General features: G+C 44.5%; 1 protein-coding gene across 1 annotated transcript in view; it reads left to right on the forward strand.

The window, feature by feature from the left end:
• The first annotated feature begins 8899 nt into the window (after positions 1–8899).
• Positions 8900–27665, forward strand: part of UBE2R2 (ubiquitin conjugating enzyme E2 R2) — a 54185-nt gene continuing 35419 nt past the window's right edge. The window contains exon 1 of the mRNA XM_069001130.1: positions 8900–9190. Coding sequence (XP_068857231.1) covers positions 9014–9190 — 177 coding nt within the window. The 5' untranslated portion in view covers positions 8900–9013. The remainder of the gene's footprint in view (positions 9191–27665) is intronic.

The raw sequence follows: 27665 nt of genomic DNA on the forward strand, positions 1-27665 counted from the left end.
GGACAGCATCAGAGCCTTCTCCACCTTTTAAATGGGAATTCTGCAGAATGGACTGGCCCTGATGTGCATCCAGACACAAACGTGGCTGTTGGCTCTTTTTGCACCCTTCCTGCCCTTGAATTGGCAGCTGAAGGTTGGAAGAGGGGAACAACCCATCCTACAGGCCAGGCAGAAGATCTGAGATGTGATAGATGGGACAAGGAAATGGGATGTGCCAGACCTACCATGGATTGAGAGCTTCAGGTTGGTGTGGCCAACTGGTTTCCTGCAGGATGGAGAAGCATGAGGGTAATTAATGGAAATCTCACAGCAGGTAAACAAGTCTGGAGGAGATTTACGTGGCCCTGCAGGCAGCTGCAGATGGGAATTGAGATGTTGGCACAACAAAGCATTGAGGGACAGCACCTGCAGGGCACAGCCATGCTCTGCCCTGTCCATGTGCCCCAGGGACCCTCTTGCAGATCTGAGCCCTCCAGCCTCAGTCACAAAAACAAGACAGGACTATAACTGGAGATGCCCCAAGGTCTGCAGCAGGGTGGTGATGGAGCAGGGGGAAGCAGCAAGGGATGGCTGGAGGGGACAGGAGTGCAGAGGAGCTGGTAGAGCCAAGAGGAAGATGACCAAACCTCTCAACAGTCCCTGCGGGCTCCCATCCCTCTCTTCTCCAGGAGAGTGTGTGAGCACTGCTCTCCAACATGGACAGCACTGGAGGGTTTCAGCCTTGTGAGCTCAGTGGTTTTCTATTTTTTTTTTTTTAAGACCCCATATGTTGCAGTATCCCCACTGCCTCCCATAGAAGCTCTTTCCAAATTTCCACAGGACAGCAAGCCCCACAGTGGAGATGACAGCAACTCTCAGCATGCTCAGGCCAGAAAGGAAAGCTTCTCCAGACTTGTTCACCTGTCTGTGAAATTTGCATTAATTATCCTCCTGGTGATTCAGGCTCCTGCAGTAAAGTTCAGCCTCTCCCTCTTCACATATGAGTGCACAGAGCCATTTTCAGGACTGTTGCAAGGGTGTTCCCCTGCCCAATTCTGCTTCACACTCACCACAGTGTGGTTTCCAGAGCTCACAGCCTACCGGTGCACACAGAAGAGTGAGACACTGCCACACAAGCCCTACAAGCAGTTTTTCAGAGGACCACCTCATTTTTAAGAAGCTGGAGGTGGAGGATCCCCTACCCCAAACCCTCTCTGGATCTTTTCACCCAAGGGATTCTCTCTGCTATTCAGCCACCCAAGCCTGCTGCCCATGCCTTGGGCTTGGTACTTATGCTGCAGTTTGGTTTCCTTCCTCTGGATCTGTTCGTATTTATTGTGGGAAGGGTCATGAAAAAGCCAAATTCAGCCTCAGCAAAGCAAGGTCCAACTCAACACTTGGCCCTTTCCTAATGGAAATTCGTCTTCTGGTCAGTTTTCAAGGCCTCAGGCAGGACTTGGGCTGGGCCTCTTCACCTACCCCTTGCTGGTTCTGCATTTTAGAGTTACTGGCAGAAGGTGAATGCACAGCTGCTGGAGTCCAGCCCATGGAGACCACTCAAGGTATGGCAGTGAATGAGAACATAGTAAGCTCAGCTGATAGCAGCTGGTATTGTGCCATTCAGCACTGAACATGGTGTTGGTGTCCCCAAGTCAGGAATGATGTGAGACCAGAAAGCTTCCTCCTCCCTCTCACCTTCTGCAAAATGCTGTCCCTCACCATGGCTTCTGCCCAAGTACACGGAGCTGTCTCCTCTGACAGTAAAAGCAGGGTCTGGTGGATCCATCAGGCAGCTGCTCTGTGGGCTCCAGCTCCTTCACTCTGCTGCCAGTGCCTGGCTAACACAGATGGCTCATCCCCAGAAATGGGAACAGCTGTTAGTCCCTGCTTGATGGTTACCCACTCTCAAGGGATGGACAGTCCTGCAGAGCTGACCCTGAAGGCAAGATGAAGGTGAAACACTGGGGATGTTGGCCTAGGCTGATGCTTCTCCCAGAGCACATCCCTTGCTACCTTACCCCAGTGATGCTGGCATCCACACTATCTCAGCCACACCAGAATGCTGGAGATGGGGATGTCTTGTGCAACAAGAAGAACCTGAAATTCCATCTCCAAACACAGAAACTGCTCCTGGGATTGAACAATATGGATAGCCCAGTCACAGCCCCATCAATAAAGAATTATGTTCCACAGATTGCTGCTTTGGAGGGGGGTAACAGTCACTTCAGGCTTCGACAAAATCCTGATGGGTCCCTTCCAAGCATTTTCTATGATTCTGTGAGATCATGAGTCTCTGAGGACCACAGCACATACCACCATCCCCATGGGCAGCTGGAGGACTGTCCCTGTAGCTGGCAGCTTAAAAAGGCTCAGATATTCTGCACACTGAGCCCAGAATGGAAGATGTAAGGTCACCTGAACAGCCAGGTACACAAACTCTTGGAAATTCAAACCACTGCCTGGCAAGCATAAGGTCACAGTCATCACACTCCTCAGACCCTGGAATCACAGCTGAAATAGCATTGTAATGCACTTATAATTTATTCATCAGCTGAATGCGAGCAGCAGGCATTGTGACGGCACTCTTTTATCAAGCCCTTGTGATGGACTGCATCCATTTTAAAAGAACAAACTGGAGTTGAAAGGCAAAAAAAAAAAGTAAAGCCAACTTTATTCAAATTAAAACAAGCAGAAAAAAGAACAAATCAAAATAGGGAAAAAGGAAAAGCTCCACTAAAGATCTGTTTGTCTCTTCATTTTTCTTGTGCTTTGCTCTGAATCTTCTAAACTTTGCATTACTCTGCTGGTGGCTACTTTGATGTAGGAGGCTTCTGTTAACCCAGATGCTACTGACTGATGCTCAAAAGCATCTTTCTATCTCTGTGATGAGGTCTGCCCGAGGATCAGCTTGCCCCATTTTTAGGTGAAAGAGAGCCAGAAGGAGAGTTGTGGACAGAATTTTATTCTCAAAGATTGACAATTGCTTCCCTTGAGTACTTTGATGCTCTGCTCCCCAGATAGAGGAACCTATATAGGTGTCAATGTGAAGGTGAGGGCTCTTGTACAACTGTTTTTTGGGTTGTTTTTTTTTTTTTTTTGAGGTGAGAATCACCCCATGCAATAATACTGCATTTTTCACTTGGGCAGCAGAGCAGATAATCACACTTTGATTTTCCTCACTAAATGCTCAGGGAGTTTTATGGGGAAATCTTTCCCCAGCATCAGGGCATTTGTGTCAGAACTGAGATCCATCAAGATGGTGCTTGTCTGTCCTCTGGTGTGGGGTATCCAGAGTAAATAAAAGAAGTAACCCCAGATTCCTCTGTTACTGGTTTCTCCAGGGCAGCAAAACCAGCCTGCAAGCCTCAGGTGTTGTTTCCCCTCGTCCCATGGGCAATGTGTGCTGCTGTGGGAATGATGGGCTGCCAACACCTCTGTGGCCTTGGCTGGAGATTTGCACCCAGCCAGGGCAATGGCACTCCAGGAAGGAGACAGAGGAAATAATTCTGGCCTCTCTCTCTGTCTTCCATATCCCTACAGTGGTCTTGGCAAGAAAAAACAGGGTAAGATTTGAGCGGGAGGGAGACCTATCAGCTCTTTAACAGGAAGGGGAGCTGGGTGCAGAGCTGAGCCACATTGACCTAGGAGCATGTGAATTTCCACTTTGGGCAGTCTGAAGGACAAATACTAAAGAACTGGTTGGACAAATATGTCTCAGGCTGTTTAGAACCAGCTTTGGGACAGGACAGTGATGAGGTGGACCTCCAGGTGTCCTGCTCTGTTTCAGTGAAGTCCAAGGAATAGCTGCTTGCTCTTCGAGCTACAAAGGGCTCCTGGTGGGGTAGTTGTAAGCTAAGCAGAACTCCTACCCCCTGCCTGATCTTCTTCATCACTTCACTATCTGACTTGCTGGGGGTAAGAAGGTGTTAAAGTCCAGCCCTGAATCCCCAGGATCCCTCCTGATGGTTTCACCAAAGCACAGGAGTAGAGAGGAGGCAGGAGGAGAGGAAATGATGTTGATGGTGTTGATGCTGTCGATGATATTGTCTTTTATCTCAGGTGAATCCAGTTCCCCATGGGTAAGGAGCATCCTTTGAGCCACTCAGGAAAGAAGTTAGATAAAGCAGAGAAAAGTATCATGTGAGAGGATTCTGTCCTAAGAATGGAGTCACACAGGCAGTCCCACATCTTCCCACCTCTTGTCCTCTCTCTCTGACAGCTCATGGAGCAGTAACCCTCTAATGTGACACCAAGACAGGTTTGCATTTTCAAAGCTTCTGCTGTTGCTAAGCAGAGGAGTTAACTCTCAGTTTGTCATCCTTCAGGAACATGGCTCACAGGAAAAAAGAAAGAAATGAGGAAGAGAGATATTAAAAGCAGCAGATAAGAACAAAGCAGAAAGGACTTAGAGAGAAGTTTTCAACTCAGATTTAACCTATTGCACTGGTGGCAGCTTGAGGTCCAGTTTATAGTGACAAGTTCTTGAGGACTGGATTAATGGTTTGTGTAGCCTCCTCCTCTGCCAGTGAGACTTCCCCTTCCTGGAGCCCATGTTCCTATATCAGACTAAATTTCTTGTTCTCTGACCCCCAAAGAACAAACTGATTTATTCAGGTGAAAATAAAAGAAAACAGAAGAAGGAACAATACTGTTTGTGGCAGAGCACACCCCATGTAGAGCCCTGCTTGCAGGCAAGCAGTGACCATCCATGGGAGAGCAGCTGAAGGAGGAGAAGGCTTCATCCTTTCATTATGATATATCAGAGATTATTAGAGAGGAGAAATGCCATATGATAAATCAAAAAAGTTATGCTAGCCTAAGGACAGCCTCAGCTCAGGGAAGGGGACACCAGGCAGAGCAAGCCTCCCTGGAAGCACAGGCAGAAATGCAGGCAGGAGCCTCGGAGGGGGCTGTCAGGCTGCACAGGCTTCAAAATGCTCTGTTGCTTCAACAGTTTCTATTTTCTTTGGGTGCTGAATGTTTTTGCAGGAGAGGGAAAAAAAAAATCAGAGGGAAAAAGACCAATATTCTTTCTAAAAGCAGACCCGATGGAAAATTTGCAGTCTGTTCTCTTGAATACACCAGGGCTTGCTTTGCTTTCTGCCTTGCATGATTACATCTTGTGTTAACATTCAAGACAAGCAGCAGGCAGAGATAAATCCTGAATAACTCCAAACTTTGCTTCTCCCATCTCTTCCAGCATTAGGCGGGCTCAGACAAAGCCTGTGCTGGAGGCTGGCTGCAAGAAAAGATGTTCAGAGGACAGTGCAATACTAAAAGAGCTTGGCTCCTGTACATTTTTCTCTGAGCATGGGCAAATCAATGTTTTACCAGCAAGCCCTATTAACAGAGCAGGTCTTTGCTGTCTGGCATTAGCACAGAAGTCACAGCATGTGTTATGTCCATCAACTACCGACAATTTAAGAAGGATGCGAAGATCCGTAAATATGTCCTAAGGAGTGCAACAAAGGTGGTGAAAAGGCTGGAAGAATGTCCTTTGAGGAGCAGCTGAGGACTTTGGGCTTTGGTCTAGTTTGGAGAAAGAGGGCTCAGGGTAATGCTTTCTACAGATTCCTGAGGAGGGGAAATGGAGAGGGAAATACTGAGCTCTTTCTGGTATCCAGTGATAGGACACGTGGAAATGGTTCAAAGATGTGCCAGGAGAGGTTTAGACTTGACATCAGGAAGCCTTTCTTTGCAGAGTGGGTGGACAGACATTTGAACAGGCTTCCTGGTGAGATGGCCAATGTCCCCAGCCTCTCAGTGTTTAAGGGACATTTGGATAATACCCTGAACAACATTCTTGAACTTTCAGTCAGCCTGAATTGGTCAGGCAGTTGAACTGGATGATTGCTGTAGTCCCTTCCAACAGAAATAGTAAATTCTTTTCTGTTCTATTCCACTGACATAAATAAAAAGAACATGGGATCGAACTTCCACCAGAAAACACACACAGCATGGTACTGCCCAGTCTCCAAGGAGCTTCTCTGACAAACAGTGTTTCATGATCCAGCCCTCCAGCCCCCTGCTGAGGAAGTGAGAGCTGAATTAAGCAGTAAATCTGAGCTCACTCCAAGGTGGGAAAGAGTGAGCCACAGCCACTGAGCTGTGCCAGTGGCTTACCTGTCCCTGCAGGGGAACGCGCACTTTATTTCAGCAGTCAGGCAAGATGCAGATGGACAAGGGATGTTTCTCCATATTACCCCTGTGGCACTGAGCAAGAATTCATCCCAGCTCATGAGAAAATTGATACCAGTCCCCACAGGGACATTGTCCAGGGTGACCTGGGATTGTGGAAGGGCTGGAGTATTTTATAGCCTGGAGGCAATCACAAGCCCTGGAATGGGTACTTACTGCCAGCACTAGGGGAGCTTTGAAGAGGTTTTCCTCAGAGTCACCACCTTTGGGGGCGACTCTGGGGAAAGCTCAAGAGGCAGGAGAAGGGCAAGCAGAGCAGTCTCAGGGACAAGGGGAGGATGCCTTGCTTTTCACTGGGAAACAGCAAATTTGTCCTGGGAGCAGCTGGAGCTTGGGGAAAACCATCTGCTTTCTGCTCTACTCCCTGGGCCATGGTCTGGAGAAGGAGCCAGAGCCAAGGCTGCCAAGGGTCAGGGAGAGACTTCAAGGTCCCCCTTAAGTCCCAGCTGCATGACCTCCCACCAGCACAGGGAGCCCTGGCTGTCAGTCCTGTCCCTTTGGGAAAGTCCATGGCTTTAGAAAAGGCAGGAGATTGATCCAGCGGTCACCCATGCTTACAGGGTGGTCATCGGGATGGGAAAGCATGGGAGGTCATGGGGGCAAAGAAGAAGGTTAAAGACATGTAATGAGGTAGGGATAATAGGACACATCATCCAGCCTGTTTGCCCAAGGATCAGGTGCCTGTGTGAGGTGGCCTGAGCCCTGAGATGTGTAGAAGCATGAAAGAAATGCCAAGCAGAAATGGGTCATCCTCCACCCGGACAATTACTGTTATTTTTCTTTCTTTTTTTTTTAAAATGAATATTTTTAAAGTTATTCATTAAATACTCACTAAGAACGGGTGCTGGCTCATGTTTACTGGTTGATATATCTCTACACTTTTGCAAGCATTTTTCACCCTTAGCCAAGCCAGGGAATGGGAGGAAGGCTGGGAATGGCATGTTCTGGTGTGACCACATCACACATCTGTGGAGAATATGAGAACAACATTTTGGGGTGAGGGATGGCAGCTGCCTATTTGTATCCTACTGCAGCTTGGGAACTGCTGCAGGATTTTTATGGGCCCCTGAGTCATGTGAGTTCACTCCTCAAAAACTATGCTCTGTAAAAACCACCTGGTTTGTGACCATGGGTGCCTGTCAGTGGGCCAACCATGCCCTGTTGTACCCACTCATAACCTGTGACTCTCTGGACAGGCTGGATGGATCGACCAATTGTGTGAGGTTCAATAAGGCCAAGTGCCAGGCCCTGTCCCTGGGTCACAACAACCCCTGCAGCTCCAGGTTTGGGGGCAGAGTGGCTGGAAAGCCGCTGAGTGGGAAAGGACCTGGAGACTGCTCAACAACAGCTGAACATGAGACAACAGCAGTGTCCCCAGGTGGGCAAGAAGGCCAAGGGTATCCTGGCTTGGATCAATACTAATATAAGCAGCAGGATTAGGGAAATTATTCTTCCCCTGTAGTTGGCACTGGCAAGTCACCTCAAATGCTGTGTCCAGTTCTGGGCTCCTCAATCCAGGAAGGAGATTGAGGTGCTGGAGCAAGTTCAGAGAGGGGCAGTGGAACTGGTGAAGGGTCTGGAGCCCATATCCTGTGAGGAGCAGCTGAGGGAACTGGAGGTGTTTAGCCTGGAGAAGGAGGCTTAGGGGGACCTTATCACTGTCTGCAACTCTCTGACAGGAGATTGACTGGGGGTCAATCTCTTCTCCCAGGCAACCAGGGACAGGATGAGGGGATGTAGAATCACGGAATCGCAGAATACGCTGAGTTGGAAGGGACCCATCAGAATAATCAAGTCCAGCTCCTGGCCCTTCACAGGGCACTCCAAGAGTCAAACACTGTGCCTGAGAGCTTTGTCCAAATGCTTCTTGAACTGTGTCAAGCTTGGTGTTGTGTCTCCTTCCTTGGGGAGCCTGTTCCAGTGAAAAACTGGTGAAAAACTCTTTCCTGGTATCCAGCCTAACCCTCTCCTGACACAGCTTGATGCCATTCCCTCAGGTCCTGTCACTGGTCACCACAGAGATCAGTGCCTGGCCCTCCTCTGCCCCTCACACTGAAGTTGTAATTGTGATGAGGTCTCCCCTCAGTCTCCTGTTCTCCAGGCTGAACAGACCAAGTGACCTCAGCCACTCCTCACACGGCTTCCCCTCCAGACCCTTCACCATCATCACTGCCCTCCTTTGGGCATTCACTAATGGCGTAACTCAAGTTGTGCCAGGAAAGGCTTACATTGAACGTTAGGAAGAATTTCATCACAGGAGGGGTCATTATACATTGAAACGGACAGCGCAGGGGGGCGGTGGAGTCACTGTCTCTGGAGGTGCCTAAGGAAAAGCTGCACGTGGCACACAGTGGTGCTGCTGGGTCAGAGGTTGGACTCGATACTCTCAGAGTATCTTTTCCAAACGAACTGATTCCGTGACTTTGCGACCCTCACGCTGCGCCCCACCCCCACGCCCATGCACGTGACTGTTCCCCCGCCCCGGCCGACGGCGGCCCCTTTAAAGGCACGCGGCGAGGGGCGTGGCGCGCGGCCGCGCGTGCGGCGGGGCGTGGCCCGGGGCGAGGCGGGGCGTGGCCTGGCTGTGCGCCGGGGCACGGCCGGGCGCGCGGCGGGGGCGTGGCCCGGGCGGGGGGCGTGGCTAACGGAGCGGCGGGGGCGTGGCCGGCGCGGCGCGCTGAGGTCAGCGCGAGCGGCGCCGTCACAAAAGGAAGTGGCGGCGGCGGGCCCGTCAGCGCGGGGAGGGGCGGGGGCGGCACCGGCACCACCGGCACCAGGACCACCGGGAGCGGCACCGGGAGCGAGGGGGCGGCCGCGGCGGGGGCCGCGCCGCGCCATGGCCCAGCAGCAGATGAGCAGCTCGCAGAAGGCGCTGATGCTGGAGCTGAAGTCGCTGCAGGAGGAGCCGGTCGAGGGCTTCCGCATCACCCTGGTCGACGAGTCCGACCTCTACAACTGGGAGGTGGCGATCTTCGGGCCCCCCAACACGCTTTACGAGGGCGGGTACTTCAAGGTACGGGCCTTTCCCCCGCGCCACGGGCCGCGGTGTGGGGCTGGGCCGGGCCCGGGCCTGCGGGAGGGGGTACGGGCACGGCCTGGGCAGAGGGGGGGGCCGTGCCACAGCCGCCGCTGCGCTGTTAATCTTCATTTTTAGCCCCAAAGAACCTCCTGTAGAACCTCGGGGCAGGGCGAGAGTTTTCGCCTTCCACCCCAAGTTGCCCCCTGGGCTCTGCTCTGTGTGTATTTCAGAGAATTGTTACGGTTGGAAGGGACTTCTGGAGATCATCTAGTCCCGTATTTCCATATCCTTTCAGTACCTGAAGGAACTTACAGGAAAGATGGGTCAAGACTATTTACAAGAGCATTTAGGGACGAAACAAGGGGGAATGGTTCAAACTGAAAGAAAGTAGGTTTAGTTTAGATATTAGAACGAAATTGTTCATTGTGAGGGTGGTGAGGCAGTGGAACAGGTTGTCCAGAGAAGCTGTAGATGTGCCATCCCTGGAAGTGTCCAAGGCCAAGTTGGATGGGGCTGTGAGTACCCTGGGTTAGTGGAAGGTGTCCATGACAGGAGGGTTGGAACTAGATCATCTTTAAGGTTCCTTCCAACCCAAACATTCAATGATTCTGTGATATTTATTTCAAACTGAGGGGCTTCCTAGCCATCCAGTGATAGCTGCACCCATCAATTGCTAATTCAGGGTAACGGCAATGTTTTCATCAGAACTCCGTGGGCTTCAGGACTGTTTGGCACAACTGTTTTTCTACCGCTGTGTTCTTCCTCTCCAAACTTTCAGAAGGCAGCCTTCAAAGGGCTCTGGTAACACATAATAGGTGAAGGTGGATTCAATTCCTCTCTCAGCCTTCCTGTCAATACAAAAAAACTTTTGTGGTTGCTATTTCCACTCTTGTGAGTACAGCAAATAAGAAATCTGTCACAGCCACCTCAGAAAAGAACTGAAAGGAGTGTACTTAAATTATCAAAACAACTGGAGAAGGAGGAAGAGTTACACTTCTTTCTTAAAATGGGCAATTGGAAAATCTTGATGCCTGCAGAAGATGTGTTGCATTAGGCACACTCCTCTCCGCTTGATATCTGCTTGATCTCTGGCAAGATATTGTCTCCATGAGCTTGCTTCTTCCAGCAGTTAACTGTTGTAGTTGTGGCTCCTGCATCTCCTATTTCATGCCCTTTGGCTTCTCTCAAACTGAAAAAAAAATTTGGATGATGTCTTTGCTTGACTAACGTGCACCTTCGGTGCCTCTTGGCCTCTACAGGTCAAGGTTTAAGGGCTTTGTTCCACAAAACCAAAATAACCTGTAGCTTGGGGAATGATGGATTTGAGTCATGTTAAGTTTGGCCTCATTGTTTGGAAGGAAAGGAAGGCTTTGGCATAAGGCTTGCCTTTTATAATGAGTTGGCTGGCTTATTCATGTAGGTGTGATAGGTGTATTCTTAGACTCACCTCCATTATTACTTATTCAGGAAGTCGCTTGAGTCTTTGGTTGGTAACAGTGTCATCTTTACATCCCTGAATGGTCTGGTGACCTCTTCCTGCACTTATATTACTCATCCATTTTTTTTCAAAGAAATCACGACTGAACGAAATAGTTTTGTTTGGTTGGAGAACTCTCTGGACTGCATATTTGCAGTTGTTCCTGGAAAGAAGCTGAAGCTGCCTGAGAGATAATTTGGGGATGTGTGTTAACAAGTGTGGATTTAAGCAAGGCTCCTAGTTGCCTTACCTCAGCATTATGATTGTGCTATCTTTTTGGGTATTTGATGTCCCTGAACTGCTGTGCCTTTCTTCTAAATTCTTTTGACCAATCCTGTGATAGTTGTTTTGAGAGTGGGAAGATGAGATCTCATGATGCTTCCACCCCTCCCCAGCAGTGGGATTCCCTTCAAGTGCCATGGCTGAAATCTCTCATGTGTTGTTTCTGTCTTGTCTTTCCTCCGTGAGGAGCCCTGCATGGCAGATTTTTGTAGTGTCTGATCTTTGGTTATGCATCTTGAATTCTGAGACACTGAAAAAGTGGTCTTAGGCCCTTATTCTGTCCCTCGGGAGAAGGAGTCCCGTGAGAAGTGATATTCTTGGCTCTCTTTGTGTTAGGTCTTCATATGTGTTAGGCTCTGCTTATGGAATTGTTCAGAGATAAGAATAATACCCTAACTTTATTTGATGTGTTACTTCTGCAATATATTAATAGTACATGCTGCTCTGAACTAGTGCTCACCTTGCATGTGTTTCATCTTCCAGATTTGTTAACTTGATGAACTACTTAGCTTCATCTTGTTTTGTGTTTTCAGTTTACTAAGGTTAGGAAAGCAGGATTAGAAAGATGCAGTTACAGCATGTAACTTTTTTCAACTTTGTGGGAGTGGGAATTGTGTTCCACCTGAAGCGTGGTTTAAGGGCAGGAACTGGAGAAGTACACAGGCTTCTAGTTAAGCTAGAGCATAAATATTTCGAGGAAAACTTGTGGTTAAGGTGACCTTAATAAAGGGGATGGTTGATTGGGAATACAAATGCTTGATCTGTGTTTCAGGAGCTCTTGGAGCTGGTCACATCAACTTTTGGCACCTTGTTTATTCTTTGAGAAATACGACCTTTCTCTCTGGGTTGTTGAACTAGCTGAATAAAGTGAAATGAGGGAAGTGCTCTCTCTGCACCTCCTTGACAGAAGCTACTGCTGTCTAAAGCTGGTTCAACATTTCAGCAGATCCTGGTTTCAGTTGCAAGTCCTGTAACTCTAACATCTGATAAATTGAAGCAGAGAACAAGTCCCCTTGAATGTTTGTTTAAATGGTACGTTGTCAACATGCTGGCTATAATAAAGTCAGGGGCTTCTTAAAATTCAGGCACAGTATCTAAGCATATTTTATCAGCTGATATAGCATGCTCAGGTCTGCTGCAGTGCTTCATGGTTTAGGACTGCCAGCTAGATGGAAAGGGCAGCAGCCTCCAGGAACAGCAACTACATGAAGATCAGCTTGTATCAGCAAGGGATCATCCAGCAGCCCCCTCCACCCCATCCATGTGATCAGCTGAAGGTGGATGTCTGAAGTGCAAGTTACGTCAACCTTTGTCTTACCTGGTGATTGTACTCCCAGTCATGCTGAATAGCTTTGTAATGTTTTGAGCAACCCTTTAAATTCCTGACTGCTGTCCTCAAGGAAGGAGTTGAGCTGTTCCATGCACTGGTTACCTCTCATTCCTTGCTGGCAAGGCAAAAATAGTTCAGGGGTAGTGATGTTAAGTCCTTCAGAGAGGTTGTGATAAGAGCAAATGTCTGTCCTTCAGCTGCTGTCAGTAAGAAATTGCCAGTTTGACTAAAGTCCTAGCAGAATCAGTTGTGTTGGGCCACAGGTATTGGACTGCACTAGGTGAACTTGGCTTTTGGTCCCAGACTCACTCACAGAGTGTAAGGGTGAAATGTGGATAGACATTTTATGTCTTGGATGTTGCTTACATCAGATTCAGTTGCTGAGTTTTTTGAGTGACAAAGGCAAGATTTTTTTCAGAATCAAATGCTTCGTGTCCAGGTCACAGATAGTGACAATTGCTTCTTTCTTATCTCAGCTGTGAAGGACATGGTGTGATAGGATGGGTCTTTAGGTCAGGTTCCATTGGGCTATGTGGTAGTTCTGAATTGCTCTGGAAATGATGGAAATGTGTTTTTCTGGTTTTGCAGGCAGTGCCTGAGCAGCAGAGAACCAGAATGTGCCATAATCTGCAGAACTAAGTGTGAGCAGTTCATCAGTGCTACCTTTATTGCCATAGGCATCTTCTGTTCATCTGAGAGGGTCCTTTGCTACATTGCAGGAGAACGTCTTCATCTTTAATTTTGGCAGCTGATACATAAATGAGGACCACCAGAACAAAGGTTATTATGCTGTAATCTGGTGTTGATAGGTTCTAGCTGGGATAGATCTTGATGGCTGAGGGCTGTGCATGGTGAAATCTTTACCATCTCAGGTGACCATTCATCTCAGTCTGTCTTGAAATCCAGTGTCTTTTTTAATGCTTGAGCCTTCAGAGCCTGGAGGTTGATGAACCTCTGCCCAATGCTTTGATCAAGCAGTGGATAATTGCAGGACTATTAGAAAGTGTTACCTGATGGCTTGCTTGAGGTCCTGAATGTTTGGTGCACTTGTACCATAGCAACACAGCTTTTAGTTATTTTTGAAAAAGAGAGACATTCTAATTTTTTAGTTGAATGGTATTCTTGTGCTGAGAGCCAGGGTTTCAGGGAAGGTACAACTGAGAAATTATACAAATAGAAACTTCATTAGCACCACTCAGAAGCGTGGTTTGACCAAGTACACTGTGTCAAGAAGCATGTTTAATGTAGACCAAAAGTCAATATTCTAAACTCCTTCAGAGGTGATTCAGGCTGGGTAGATTAAAATGGATATACCTAGCATGAAAGGAAACAAGAAAAATTAACTGCATTGTTAGAGTTACTATTTCATGGTTCTTAAGGCAGTTTATTTCATAAGGTACTTTTCCTGCTTGAAGGAGCAAGCCTTGACACATCAGTTGGAAGGGGAAAAAACCACTGAGCGTTATGATTAGTTTTATCAAGTAATTTGGGGGCTAAATATTTGTCAATGCATTGTTATCCTTGTTTTTTGTAATTCATTAGCCCTGTGCTGTGTAGAGTTCTGTATTGTTGTATCTCAGCTTTTTCCAGGTGATTTGATTTCAAAGTAACATGCAAATGTGTTAATATTTCAGAGCAGAAAGTAGATAGAGAACTTTCCAATAACTGATGGCAACAATGAACACCATGTTTAAAAGTTTGGTATTGTAGTCTACTTCTCATAAAGCTTAAAATTAAGCAAATAGAAGTTTTCTAAGCACTTAGAATTATATAACTGGTAGGACATTTAATTCCACAAAAATATCCTTAAGGCCAGGATTATGTGAGGTACTCTCAGCCCAAAAACTGCCTTCCATGGGCCTCGGCTTTGCAAGGTCCTATGGAGTTTCTCTCTGTGGTATTTGATCTATTTTTGTTGCCTTTAGGTATCATTGATGCCAATAAGCAGGGTTTAGTACAGCAAAGGGACACAGAATTGTGGGTGAGTAGAGCCCTGCTTGCTCCGGGCCTGTGGAGCTCCTGTTCAGTTTCAAAAGCCAAGGAGCCTCCAAGCTGTCAGAAGACCAGGAGGCAAAAGACTTCTTCCAGTGTCGATTCATGGATCAAAAGCACAGATACAATCCCAGACTTTCAGGCCTGGGGAATACCTGGTGGTTCCTCACTCTGCAGTTGTATACAGTTTTTTGGATGGCTGTGCCTCTGGGCTGCACAATCTACTCACCCATCCTGTGGCCTGTTCTGTGCATCCGTGTATCCTCAGGAGGAAATGGGATAAGTTGTGGTGGTAGCCAGCTCCCAGTCATTCCCCTAGGGCTCCTCTGATCTAGGTAGGATTAGGTGTGTGCTGAGAAGTACAGGTAGTGGTTTCCAGTTCTGATACTGCCTGAACATAGGAGATCATGTGCAGTCAGGTCCTGTTGTACAGCAAGAGGAGAGCTGTAGCACAGCCCAACTCTTTTGTCCCATTAGAATTAAACAGAAAGCTTTCCATATCGGTAAATTGTTAATTTGTCTAATATTTGTACAGTGGTCCTTGTGATGCCTTGAGAGGCCTCCTAGAAACAGAGACTAGACAGGAGTAAGGGAATAAAAGTAGGTATTTATTTGAAAGGCCTTCAAATGTAACCCCTGGGGAGCCAGAGGCTATTGCCAAGATGAACCCCAACATGGACCCCAGGTCACGAGTCCTTCACCCTTTTAAAGGTTTGGTTCATTTGCATAGAAGGGTTAATTCTCCAGTTAAAGCTTCACTTTTCCCCTCAGCTTGCCCCCCCTTAGCGGCTCTTTGGTTTATACTTTTGGCCTGGGACAGTCTTGGTGTCCTTGGAAAGCACGGCCAGAGAGGCTTTGTTATGTCTACCTAGCATGAGAGAGCAGAAATTAACAGGCTACAAGAAACTTCAGAGACACACACCAAACAGTACAGAATTTGAAAAATATAAAAGTTAAAACCTAAGGCATCACTTGGATAAGGTGAAATACAACTTGAGTTTTAGGTTTTGTTCTTAGGCAAGAACTGTGAATGAACTGTGCCTCTTGAAACTTCTTGTCTGTCTGTTCAAGAGATAGTAACTAAAAGCGTGTAGCTTTATATGTGGTACATATTATAGAAATTAACGGAAGGTTTTGACTCTGTAGTGTTAGAAGAGTGGGTTTTTTTTTAATTTTTGGGGGGGGTGGGTTTGTGTGTAAATCCTTTAGATCTAGTATTGCAGTGATGTTATGCCGGTGTCTGAATGTTTTACACATCTGTAACTTTTCAAAAGCTCAAACTTATTTTTACCTACTGTTTCTGAAGTCACTCTTACGCTGCCTCACTATTTTACAGGGTAATATATTCACACAGGGTACCTTCTCTTTAATAGCACTTTAGGTGTACTACACAATGCTTATTTTGCATCTGGAGGGTAGGGAATGCCAGAAAAAATACGCTTGTAGAACCTTAACTCTGATCTTTGATGTGCAGTTTTGTTGTGTGGTTTATGGCATGTTCATCACGTATTCAGGATAATGAATAGTATGGGCTAAATGGTGGAGGTTTTATGTTGAACCTAAATGTAGCTGTGTTCAAGTGGGAAATGTCGCAGTTACACATTGCAGTGTGATGGATTAGAGGTGATGTGACTCATAAACACAGCTGCTCTTATAATTTGAGCTGCACGTGATCACATGTGTACATACACATATGCATGTACACAAAACTAGACAGCTATTTCCAGAATGCTGCTTCGTTTTTAAAGCCTTAGTGTTTTTATCCAGCATTATGAGTTAGGGGAATTGCAGTTAATCTTGCTAAGCTTTTGTGGTAGTGACTGGCTGGGAATGTCCCATCTCGCCCAGCCAGTTTGATAGTAATAACTTTGGCATTGTGTATCCACCGTTGAAGCCAAGAGTAACTAAATTGATTGATTGATTGCCTATCATCACAGTTGCTGACATATTTAAAATGCATTTGCCCAAAGTGGCTTACAAAGAGAAGAAAAATGAGAGCTACTAAATTAGGGTGTGTTTAGGATATTTTGGAATCTTGCTTGTCTTGAAGAAATGTGACCTCAAGACTTCCTGGATGTTTGTTTTAAATTGAAGCTTCTACCTGGAGAAACAATAAGAACATAAAGCGGCTGAATGGGTGACACTTCGAGGCATCATAGTGTTTGTGGTTTAGAAAGAGAAGGCTGCCTGGCAGGCAGGCTGCATCTTACCCTTTAAAGTTTCAACTAAAAGCTACATATGTTCTTTTTGGACTGCTTTGTTGTCTTAAAATTGTACAATTAATTTCGATATTCAGGTAAATAGCTTTTGTTTGAGAAACCCAAATTGATAGCAGTAAAGGATGTTTGCAGTAGCTCCATGACTCTTCCCTGAATTATGTATCCTAGTTAAGTATTTAAAACATATGTTTTAATGTTCATTGTAGCAAAATATTTGAAGAGATTAAGGTGTAAAACCCTCTGCCACAGTATTGAAACAGTTCAAGGACCAGTGTTTAATCAGTTGTGTCATTTGGGTCGATTTTTTTGAGTGATAGATACTTGTCCATTGTGCAAAAACTCTTTAGTTTTAAATTAATCTTCAGACATCTCTGTAGCTAGAAACTTTTTGCTGTCAGACCTAGGTAAAAGCTGAAATAATATTCTTTTTTGCAGTACCCTCTTTAGCCTTGTCAAAACAAAAGCCATGCAGTGGAGTAGCTTTGACTTACAATACATTCTGTGAATACACATTTGTTCTTGCATAAAGTCTGCTTGTATAAGCCCCTTATTCATGGATGTAAACCACACTGGTGTGCAAGTGTTTGCTTATCTTGGCTAGAATAACTATCTGTAAAAGCACTCACCTTTATTAAAAGAATGGGCTTCTTATAATGTATTGAAGAAAACTGAATTTCATCTCTGTGTTCCCAGCTACTTCTCTGCAGAAGAGTAACTGTACCCACACTTGGTAGCTGAATACCTTTCAGCAGTGCATTTAGCAGTATAACTTGAGAGGCTGTACTTTTTAAGTATCTTTTCTGTACTTTTTAAGTATCTTGTAGCTATTATCTAAATACCTTCTAATTTGTCATTCATGTGGTAACAAAATGCCCCTACCTAGATGCTTCAGATGAAGGTGCATGGCACTTTTTGTTAAGGGGGAAGGAAAAAGCCTGGTCTGTTCTTAATGATATTGCCACTTCAGTGGCATTTCTGCCTAACCTCATTTTTTCATTGCTATATCCATGTTACTCAAAATGCTAAGCAAGAAAGATGTTGAAAGACAACTCTTGTTGAAAACTTATTGTTCAAGTACAGTGGATGATGGTAATGTTTCTTCTCTTGTATAATTCTCTGAGTGTCAAGTGGCTGTTTCTTGAGTCAACCACAGCCATGTTTAAACAATTCTCTACAGAAGACCTGTTGTTATTCTTTTTTTTTTTTTTTTTTGAAAGCACTTCTAAACAAAACTAGGCATTTTATATTGCTGTATGATCTCCACTGGAGCATATAAAAATGAAAATTTTGAGACCAACTTATGGAATTATTTCCATTTCTCAGTCTCTGCCAGAAACCTGAAAGCTTATGTCCTTCAAAATTTGACTAATATACTTTCTGTGAAATTTAACTGATTTTTTTTTTTTTTTCCTGCTGGTTGCAGTCTTTGATTTGTGTGGATGAAGTTGGGATGGCTTTGACCTGAAATACAGTGGTAGTAGCACTACTGAGGAAAGCTAGGAAGGTAGGGTAGACTTGATTGAGGCTATGGACATTTGTGGCTTTTGAATTTTGAAACTGGCTATACTATGAAATATTTTTTGGTACTGAAGATGGTTTTGACCCTCAGAGGTTTATGGACAGACTCATCAGGGGCTAAAAACCAGTCTCAGCAGAGTAACTGTGATATGTCATTCTGGAGATCTATTTTAAATTACGGTAATAGCTAAGTACATTGTATTGTACCTGTATCATCCATGACTATGCTCCGTTTGGAAAGAGATCAGAGTTGTACCTCTAAGGAGGGGTGGGATAAGAAATCTGCTAATCTTGGCCACCTTCTTGGTGTTATAAAATAAACCTGGGTTCTGTTGCTGTTAGAACTGATACTCCAATTTCACGGATTCAAAGCAGCCTGCTTAATGTTCAGCTTGGATAAATCACTGTTAATTTTCACCCAACTTGCAGGCTTATCCCACATCCCACTAAGTTGCTCACTTTTGTTCACATCTCTAACGTGAGTGATATACTTATGCTTGGGCTCTTCAACCAGGGACCGTATTTTGCCTACAAAAACCAGCTAAGTAACCTGCTGGCGGTCAACAAGAGCTGTGAGAAGCCATGGTGGGATGGCTGCTATAGGTATGTGGTACCTTCCACAGCCAGGGAGCTTCCTGCTGGCAGTCATGGATGTATTGCTGAATAGTGGATCAAGGCAGATTGGGGTAAGGGCCATGAGTAACCATCCCAAAGCACAACATTGCCCTTTCCTGTGCCTTGTGGGGGTGCAGTGAAATGTCAAATGGGCATGTCTTCAGCACATGCACCACACTTGGGATCTCACCTGCTGTCCAAGCAGCTAATGCCACATCCCGTGAGATCAGCTCTGTGTGTGCAATGGCAGAGGCATGGAGGAAGGCTCTGGTATGCTTGGCCACAAAAGACCTGTCATCATCATGCCACCAGGCCTCTTCATTTGTCTTGGCATCTCTTGGAACCCAAACCCACCTTAGGCATCATCTTCCTCTTCCTTCAACTCTCATCCTAAACTAGAATAGCTGTACTTGAGTCATGACTGCAGGCTCACATGAGGTCACCACATGTGACCTTATTGGTGCTCCTAGTGTCTCAGCTTTGTTCGTTTCATCTTCTCCCTGCAGCTGTTGACTTTGCTGAGCATGGGGATGACTTTCACCTCCTTAGAAACATAAAATTGTTAATGTTGGAAAAGACCGCTAAGATTGAGTGCAACCACCAACCCAGCACCCACCACCACGTTCACCACTAAACCATGTCCGCAAGTGCCACTTCCACACTTTTTTTCCAAGAGAACAGTGAAGTATTTTTGACCTGCCTACATCTACCCTGTACTTCCAAGATGGCTAGTGTCTGCTTTTAAAACAAAAATGATGCTAGGGAGAGCCTGTAAGTTATACTACAGCAAATCTAGGAAAGCTCTGGCTGGAGGTTAGTGGACAGAAATAAACTCTTCAGGTGTTGGCGTCTGCATCAGTTCTGTTGTATCTTTAACTCTTGCATGCTCCAATTTATTTGGGATTGCGCAGCTTTTTCTTCAGATTGCATTAGTTCATAGCTGGGGTTATAAGTAAGTCTTGGAGTTTCTTATTTCCTTTTCTTGCAAAGTACAGAGCAGTGACTTCTGTGCTCTAGAAAGAATGTTTCACAGAATCAATTAGGTTGGAAAAGACCTCTGAGATAAGTCCAACCTGTGACCAAACACCACTGTGTCAACCAGAACCATGGCACTGAGTGCCACATACAGTCTTTCCTTAAACAGCTTCAGGGACAGTGACTCCACCACCTCCCTGGGCAGTCCTTTTCAATGTCTACTGACCATTTCTGTGAAGAAATTCTTCCTAATGTTCAACCTAAACCTGCTCTGGAGCAGCTTAAGACGGTGTCCTCTTGTCCTGTCACTGGTTGTCTGGGAGAAGAGCCTGACCCTCACCTGGCTACACCCTCCTGTCAGGCAGTTGTAGAGAGCGATAAGGTCACCCCAAGCCTCCTTTTCTTGAGGCTAAACACCCCCGGCTCCCTCAGTCATTCCTTGTAGGACTTCCCCTCTAGACCCTTCACGAGCTTCACTGACCTTCTGTGAACCTGCTCCAGCACCTCAATGTCTTTCCTGAATTAAGGGGCCCAGAACTGGACACGGCACTCAAGGTGTGGCCTCACCAGTGCCAAGTACAGGGGGAACAAACTCTGTGTAAGTAGTAGGTTTTGTATGGTTGTCATCTAAACTCTGTTAGATCTCTTTCTAGTAAAAAGAAAATGTACTATGAAGGAGGTGTTTTATGGAAGAGGAACATAATGATGGTACTGGAAAGGAGCTTCCATGTTTTTAGAAGGGACTTCAGTTTTGTTAGACTGCTTTTGTGTGATGTGTAATTTGTACAACTGTAGTAATGCAGAAAAACTGAGGGTAATGAAATTTGGGCTGAGCCTAAAACCCACTTTTAACACTAGGTTGGTGCACTGAATTTGATTCTTAATTTGCAGATTAGTTACTATACAATGTCAACTTGAAATAAGAGGGTTATGGGAAATCAACTTCTTCCAAGAAAAGTTCGTGTGTTTTTAGGGCCAACCAAACATCATCTTCTGCTAGGTAACAGCCAGCAAGCCTTCTTTGGTACGTGTTTATCTGAGCCCTGTTTGGTAAAACTATTAAATATTGCTGTGTCACATTTGCTCTGAATGCAAATCACTACAATCTGATGTTAGACTGGGTGAAAGAGTTGCACAGTCCAGAATCTGTCGTCTGTTAGGCCCTTTGTGTGGGTGAAGCACGGCACTTGTCCAGAATAGTCTACAAATGCTACATAAACGGGATGAGAGAGCCACTGCAATGCTTTGTTCATCGTCTGTAGTGGCTGTAAGAGGTGCTCATGTGAAGGACACTGGGCTGGCATTGAAGGAGCCCTGTAGACACTTGGGGCATTTTACAAAATGTTCTTTGTCTTGTCTTGTCAAAATGTTCTTTGACAAGAGTAATTTAGTGAATAGAGATTAAGCCTTCTATCTGGTTCATAGTCATTATTCTGGATAAATTAACACTTTTATGTAAAATATGTATATCTTATAATAGCATAATTGACTAAATCTGTAGGTAGAAAGTGTTTTGCTTTTCATAAATAACTCATGGGAAAACTTTCTTCCAAAACAAATTTGACATGTATGTTTACCGTATTTAATTAAGTACAGTATTTAATTTTGGAATAGCTGAAGAAATTAAGTGAATAGGTTTCAGGGTGCTTAAGCACAAAAGTAAAGAGGTTTTTTTCAATAAGAACTTCTGCTTATTCCTAGTTTTTAAAAATAAAAGCCTGAGCAGTTTCTTGAAGCGCCCTAGCACAGAACCTGATGTACTGACAAGTCAACTCCTCTGCACAGACTTTGTCCGTGAGGCAGCTGCGGCAATTCTCTAGGAGCAAAAAATAAAGCTGGGGTTGTGTAACTTAACCTGGGGGAGGAGGGGGACATTCCTGGTGCTGAAGAGAAAGCCATCAAGTGAGGGCCTGGGTATGTAGGCTTGTGAGACGTATGCTATGCAGGCTTCACAAATAAATCTCAGAGTGTATTGTGGAGAATCTGGGTGAACCTCTCACTGGAGGAGGCAAAGTTATCCCTTGTCTTGCCTCACTGTTTGAAGTGTCAGAGGGACCTGCACTGAGTTTGAAGCCACCCTGCTTTTTTACTTCCAACCTCTGGGATTTCTTTCTTGTACTGTATTAATTGCTCCAGCCTCTTGTGCACTTCCATTACAGCCACCCTAGGTCTTCTCTCCTCTGCTTTGAAGAGTAGGTTCAAAATAAAGCCTCTCAGCATAGAGAAACCAGCATGTAGGATTTGATGTGAAGTGTGGAAGCGTGAAAGGGCTTGGAGCTCCGCAGCACAGCCAGGGAAGCAGCCTGGTGTGGCATGTCATGGAGCTGGCACATTTGCAGGGCAAGATTTGGTTCCAGTCAGTTAAGACGAGGTTTGAAATCTATTACTGACATGCCTCTGAGCTCTGTTGTGCTTGTCACCCCAAGTGCAATTACCCAGGCTATGTCACAACACTGAGCTTAAAACACATGGGCAGAAAGCCAACTTCTGCACTTAGCAAGCACTTTAAATAGAAAACTACAGCTGACCTGCAAGGTACCTTTCCTTTTACAAGGAAAGCTGGCTTTTCTAACTACTTTAATTATAAATGCATTGATAAATGCTGTTGTATAATATTTATTCACTAAAATAATGTTTATTCACAGCTTAATGTGATTGCTATGTACAGTTTGAGTTTCAGGCAGAATATAAAGCCTTTACCTTCTCTAACTTTGTTAACCTTGTGTAAATAGGTACAGCAAAAGGAATACTTAGAGCATTTTGCAATGATACTGTGGCAACCATGGCAAATCACCAAGATCCATACTAATAAAGCATTGAGATAATTTTGCAGTGTTTTAAGTATGTCTGTCATGCCACAGTGGCACATTTGACCTGTCTCAAGCACAGCAGTGAGGTCTGTTAGCGACAGCATGATACTTAACACCGGTTGTGAACTGACCCAGCTTAAAGTTGGTTTTGCAGCCCATGCTTAATCCCATGTTGCCATGGTTCAGCCACCACCTGTATCCGTGATAATTGATGCAAAGCTGGTACTGTCGCAGCTGTAAATCTGAGTCACAGCAGTGAGGGCCGTGTGGACAGAAACTTGGGAAGCTGCTCTGATGTGGCTTCAGGTGTTGATGGTACAAAGATGCTGGTAGCTTTGTTGGTGTTAAAACTTAACCAGACCTGACTTAGTAGCTTCTGTTGGCTTATCCCATATTTTGTAAAATGTAAATTCTGATCAAAGCTCATGTTGTGATTGAAGTTGTGAAGCCTTGTTTGTGTCTAAGGTGGATGGATTGGGGGAAGAGGAGTGCTACAGGATCTTGGTGCCATACTTCTCCTATTGAGAAATTCCTGGAAATTGTATTATATCATCCTAGGACTTGGCTGCTTGCAGAGCTTAGCTGAATTTGCCACTTGGTTTCATGGCTGTCACGGCTGGAAAATTTACCAGTTTAAGCCTCACTTAGTTAAAACATATAGTTATGGGGATTATCTACTTACTGATTGCTTTATGGAGGTTCTATGACCTTCCTTAGAAAAGATGTGTGTGGGTGTGCATTTCAAGGCCTAGATGAGTTTAGGAAATCTTCTATGACTTTGTTTCTCTTGGTAACAAAATCAAAGGAGACTTCAGTTTTTGAGTTACTGAAAGTGACAGCATAGGTCCGCATAAACTTGGTTTGGATGTTTACCTCTGTGATTGCCTCAGTGCCTTGGAATTTAAGCTATCAGACTTTTTTACAGCTTTACAGGAGGCCTCACTGCTGAGAGTATAATTAGAAAAAAGTTCCTATGTCAGGAACTTGAGATTCTTAGGACAGAAGATCTGAAAGGCTACTAAAAGTTAAAAAAAACCACAAAAGCCAGATTTCAAAAATCACTAGTTTTGGCAACTGATTTTCTAGAAGTTATGGTGAATGGAAGGGAAGCCCAAGATAGATGAGCTGAGGTGCTGGTGTTGATGAAGTGGTTGTCTTGGCAACTGCAGTCACTTAAATATCCTGAGGAAAATAGCAAGCAAATGTTAAGATTGAGAAATGGCAACTGGTTGACAGAAGAACCAGGAGCAACGAGCAGCTCGAGGCTTACACAGGGAGTTGATCTGACTACAGCAGCAAGTTGCTGTTTTCGGCCGTGGGATTCTTGAATGTTGTAACCCCGATGGTTCTTCTCTTGTAATGACGATGTGCCTGGCTGCCTACTTGCTGCATGAGGCCAGATCTCTGGGGAGACACCTTCCAGGGTATATTTGTTCCCAAAAAGGTGACTGATGCATGTGGTGTAAATTCAAGTTCCACAGGAGTGCTTTATTTTGCAGCCCCGCTGTTCAGTGTAGTCATACAAATACTGTAGCAAGATCCCAGTGCAAAATAAACCCTGCCTGCAAGCAGGTACTAGTATGAGAATCGCATTCCATGTCAAAGATAAACTGCTGGAGCTGCAACTGTGTCAGGGATTGCTCTAGGTCCCTGTAGTGCATTCCATGGTGAGAAATTGAGCCATCTTGCCATGTGTTCTGCTAATTGTGATTGCACGTGTTGATTTGTGGTTCTGTAGGTAAAAACTGGTAAGTTTTAATCTTTTGCTTCCTGCATGAAGCACTTAATTCTCTTTCACTTCGGCACAAAAAGCACAGCCCAGAGAAAGCCCAACTGAGTAAAATGAGTGGAATTTGAGCCAGTTTTTTCCTGCTGCCACAAGCATATTTATAACTGCCAACTATGACAGGTATTTCTACAGGCACTGAATCTTAAGCAGAACACCAGGTGCTCAGAGAAGTTGAAGAAGACTAGGTGTACTCTTTCTGCCTTTCATCTAATACTTGGTTTCTGAGCTTCTCTTTGTGTAGTAACTTGTGAAAAGTCACAGTTGAAAGCTTCATTCAAATGGAAGTGAAAAACTCGTAAGCTACTTCTTGCTGCAAAGGCCAGCAAATGGTGAAAACTGCTGGTAGGATTAATTTCCTATCACATTTATTCCCTTCTTTTTTCTAGGAAAAGTCCTACCCTGCAGATACAGGAACAGTCACTCTATCAGTTTGTTTTTGTTTTTTTACCTGCATGTTTAAAAGCTACTTGGCTCTGCTGGTAGTAGTCGGGGTACTAGGCAGACTTGATGTTTCTGTGATACAGATCCAGCTTGGTGCTCTGGTTATTTAATTTAGTCATTTGACCATCTATTTCTGCTTAGCCACGTTTTTCAACACAGGCAAAGTCTCTGCTAACTTTCTGTAATAGTAATATAAGCCTGTGCTACAGTTAATAGTTGATTTACTTCTGAAGCTTTGCCTAATTAGAGGGACGTTTTCCTTGGCAAGTGATACCAGCTTCTGCAGTACTGAAGCTAGATGCTAGAAATTGTAGTCCCTGGTGTAATGCAGATACTGATGGTAGGTGTTTTATTTGTGGGTAGCTTTTGCTGAAGGAGCAATGGCAAAGATACCTGTTTAGGCTTTTCCTCCTTCCTGGCTTATAAGTTTTTAACCTGTATTACATCTCCCTCTGACCCTTCAAGGTTTTTTTACACTGAAAGTGCTTTTACACTGATGCAACGTATTATTAACGTATCTGTGACTTCATCTGACACCAATCAACAGATTAAGGTTTACAAATCACTTCTGAAAGTAGAGTGATATGTTTTCCAAGCAGTTCCTATCATTGCAAAGAATATTTAATTAAAAAGTGAGGGAGTATGAGATGAAACCTGGATCGCTTCATGTAATCACTTCGAATTCTGTGCTTATAGTGGTCTGCTCTGCTGTTACGAACTGCTGTATTTATCCTTCTATTTTCACTAGTTTAACAGCTAAAAGTTCCAAATAGGCCTGGTACAGTCAAACCCACCCTTTTGTCAAAATGAAGCTTGATATAGGAAGTTTCATAAACTAGGCACTACTACTACATGGAGTAGTCTGAGTTTCCTGAAGAGAGCATATGGTAGCTGGCACTTCAGTGGAGATGACTTGGTAATTATAGATCCTTTGTCTGAATCTCTCTGCCATTTCATGGGGCTAATGACAAATTAAGCTTTTTATAGATGCAAGGAAAGCAGGTTGCTAAAAATATTTGCGTTTTGTACATCTTCAATTATTTTATCAGACTTGGACTAGAATAATATATTGGAGTCCAAGGTATAAGGTCAAAGTGGTTAAACTCTTCTAAAATGAATAGTCCTGCCACTGGAGCAAAGCTTCTTGTGAACAGAGACCTTCATTCTCTCATCCCCTTTACAACAGGACAAGGCAAGCCTCTTAGGACACTTTTGGATTTTTTTTTGTTTGTTTTTTTTTTTTTTAGCTTTAGGTGGTAGCTGTTCACTGAAATCAGCAGAGAATTGCTTACTTAGGTGTTTCAGGGTGATAGTAATCTAGGTGTTTTGTTGTGATGATCTGACTTTGAGGGTGTCACATCAACTTCTGTGACTTCAGTGTCTCAATTCTAGTTGAATGTGTTGCAGGCATTTGTGAATGTGAATCAGCAAAAGTTTGGCTTGAGTTGCTTTTATTCCAAGATAAATGTAATATGCAGTTGTATAAGCTAACTAGAGCAGCCTGAACCTGAGGTAGTGAAATCTAGTTTGATTTTGGTTTTTGTAATCTGATCCTTAGCGCAATTTACCTGTCAGTTGCTGGAACAGTGGGCATGGTTTCTGGTACTCTGCACTAAGCAAAACAATCAGAAAGAAAAATGTTTCTATGATATAGTGGCTGACTTATACCACAAGGTGTGGTATTCCTTTAATCCTTTTATAAACTTTTTTATCCTATGTAATTGTGGATGTTCTTATTACCCATACAATGCCTAATTCCTTTTGAACTCTGCTAAACTGTGGGCCTTAATGTTGCTTAGCAATAATTAGCAAAACACAGGTGGTTTGTGTATTAACTCTAGATCAAACCGTCAAAATTTTGTTTGTGCTGACCTGTTATGCTTTTATGTTGGTAAGACTTCCACTGCTGAATGGTGAATGGGAACTTATCCAGATGGATGCTCAAATCAGCCTCACTGCCAGCCCTTAGCTTGGATCTTCTCTTAATTTTGTCTTTAAAGCTCTTGCATTGTGTTCCCACTTGACATGCCAGGCTTTTAAGAATGCTGAATAGCCTCCTTCCCTAACTATGTAATATGCTACAGGAAGCGTCACTTTCACAAAGTAAACAGAGCGTCTGTGTCCCTTTTTATGGAAACTTGAGATGCATTGCTGGATCTCATTCTGCTCTTTGCAGTTTAACCATGCTGCTCTTACAGGAGCTTACAGATTATTATAAAGGATAAAGGAGTAGTGGTAGTTGGTAGTTGTTTTAGATGTCTGATCTGGAGGTTGCATTACTTTGTGTGATTTTGATTCCACATTCTTCCTTTCTCAGATGTTCGTTCTAGGCAAGTTTGGTTGTTCAAGGTCAAAGTTCCACTTAAAGTTAAGGAATAATACAGGATTATTAAATGATCCCTGCTATGCTTTTGTAGCAGTATTTTTATCTCATATGTCTTGCCTTGTAACTATCACCATTTTAGAGCAATCTGTGTTAAATAGGGTAAAGAACTAAAATTGTGCAGAGTTGCCTGAAATGTCAACAACTTCAGTATGGAAAGGTGGCATTGAGGGCCACCCCACTTATTTTACATGCCCAGCTTTGGAGGGCTTGGAGAGGTTCAGCCATCTCTTGTCTGGGGACAACTGTGTCCTCCTCAGGGAATGGCTCCTCCAAGAAATTTAATATGTGTCTCTCAGCCAAAAGTATTGGAGAGGTATTTAGTTCCCACTACAGCTTTAAGGGACTAATGGGACTAATGGGACTTAAACCCCGTATCTTCTGGGGTTTTTTTGAGGTAATGTAGTTACAAGGCTGTGAGTTTATACTGAGGAATTCTTCCTTTCCCTTGTTGAAACTTTTACCTCCTGGGCTCTTGGCTGCGTAGTGGGGTAGAGCCAAAACCCAGCCAGCAATGAAGGAACTTGCATCTGTACCTTAAGGTGCTCATCTGGGAGGAGGGATTGCTCCTGTTTATCACCTCACATACCAGTGTGAAATGTTACTGATCCTGACTGTTTTTTCCAGGCTCTGTGCTC

The sequence above is a fragment of the Aphelocoma coerulescens genome, assembly GCF_041296385.1.
Source record: "Aphelocoma coerulescens isolate FSJ_1873_10779 chromosome Z unlocalized genomic scaffold, UR_Acoe_1.0 ChrZ, whole genome shotgun sequence".
Classification (NCBI taxonomy): domain Eukaryota; kingdom Metazoa; phylum Chordata; class Aves; order Passeriformes; family Corvidae; genus Aphelocoma; species Aphelocoma coerulescens.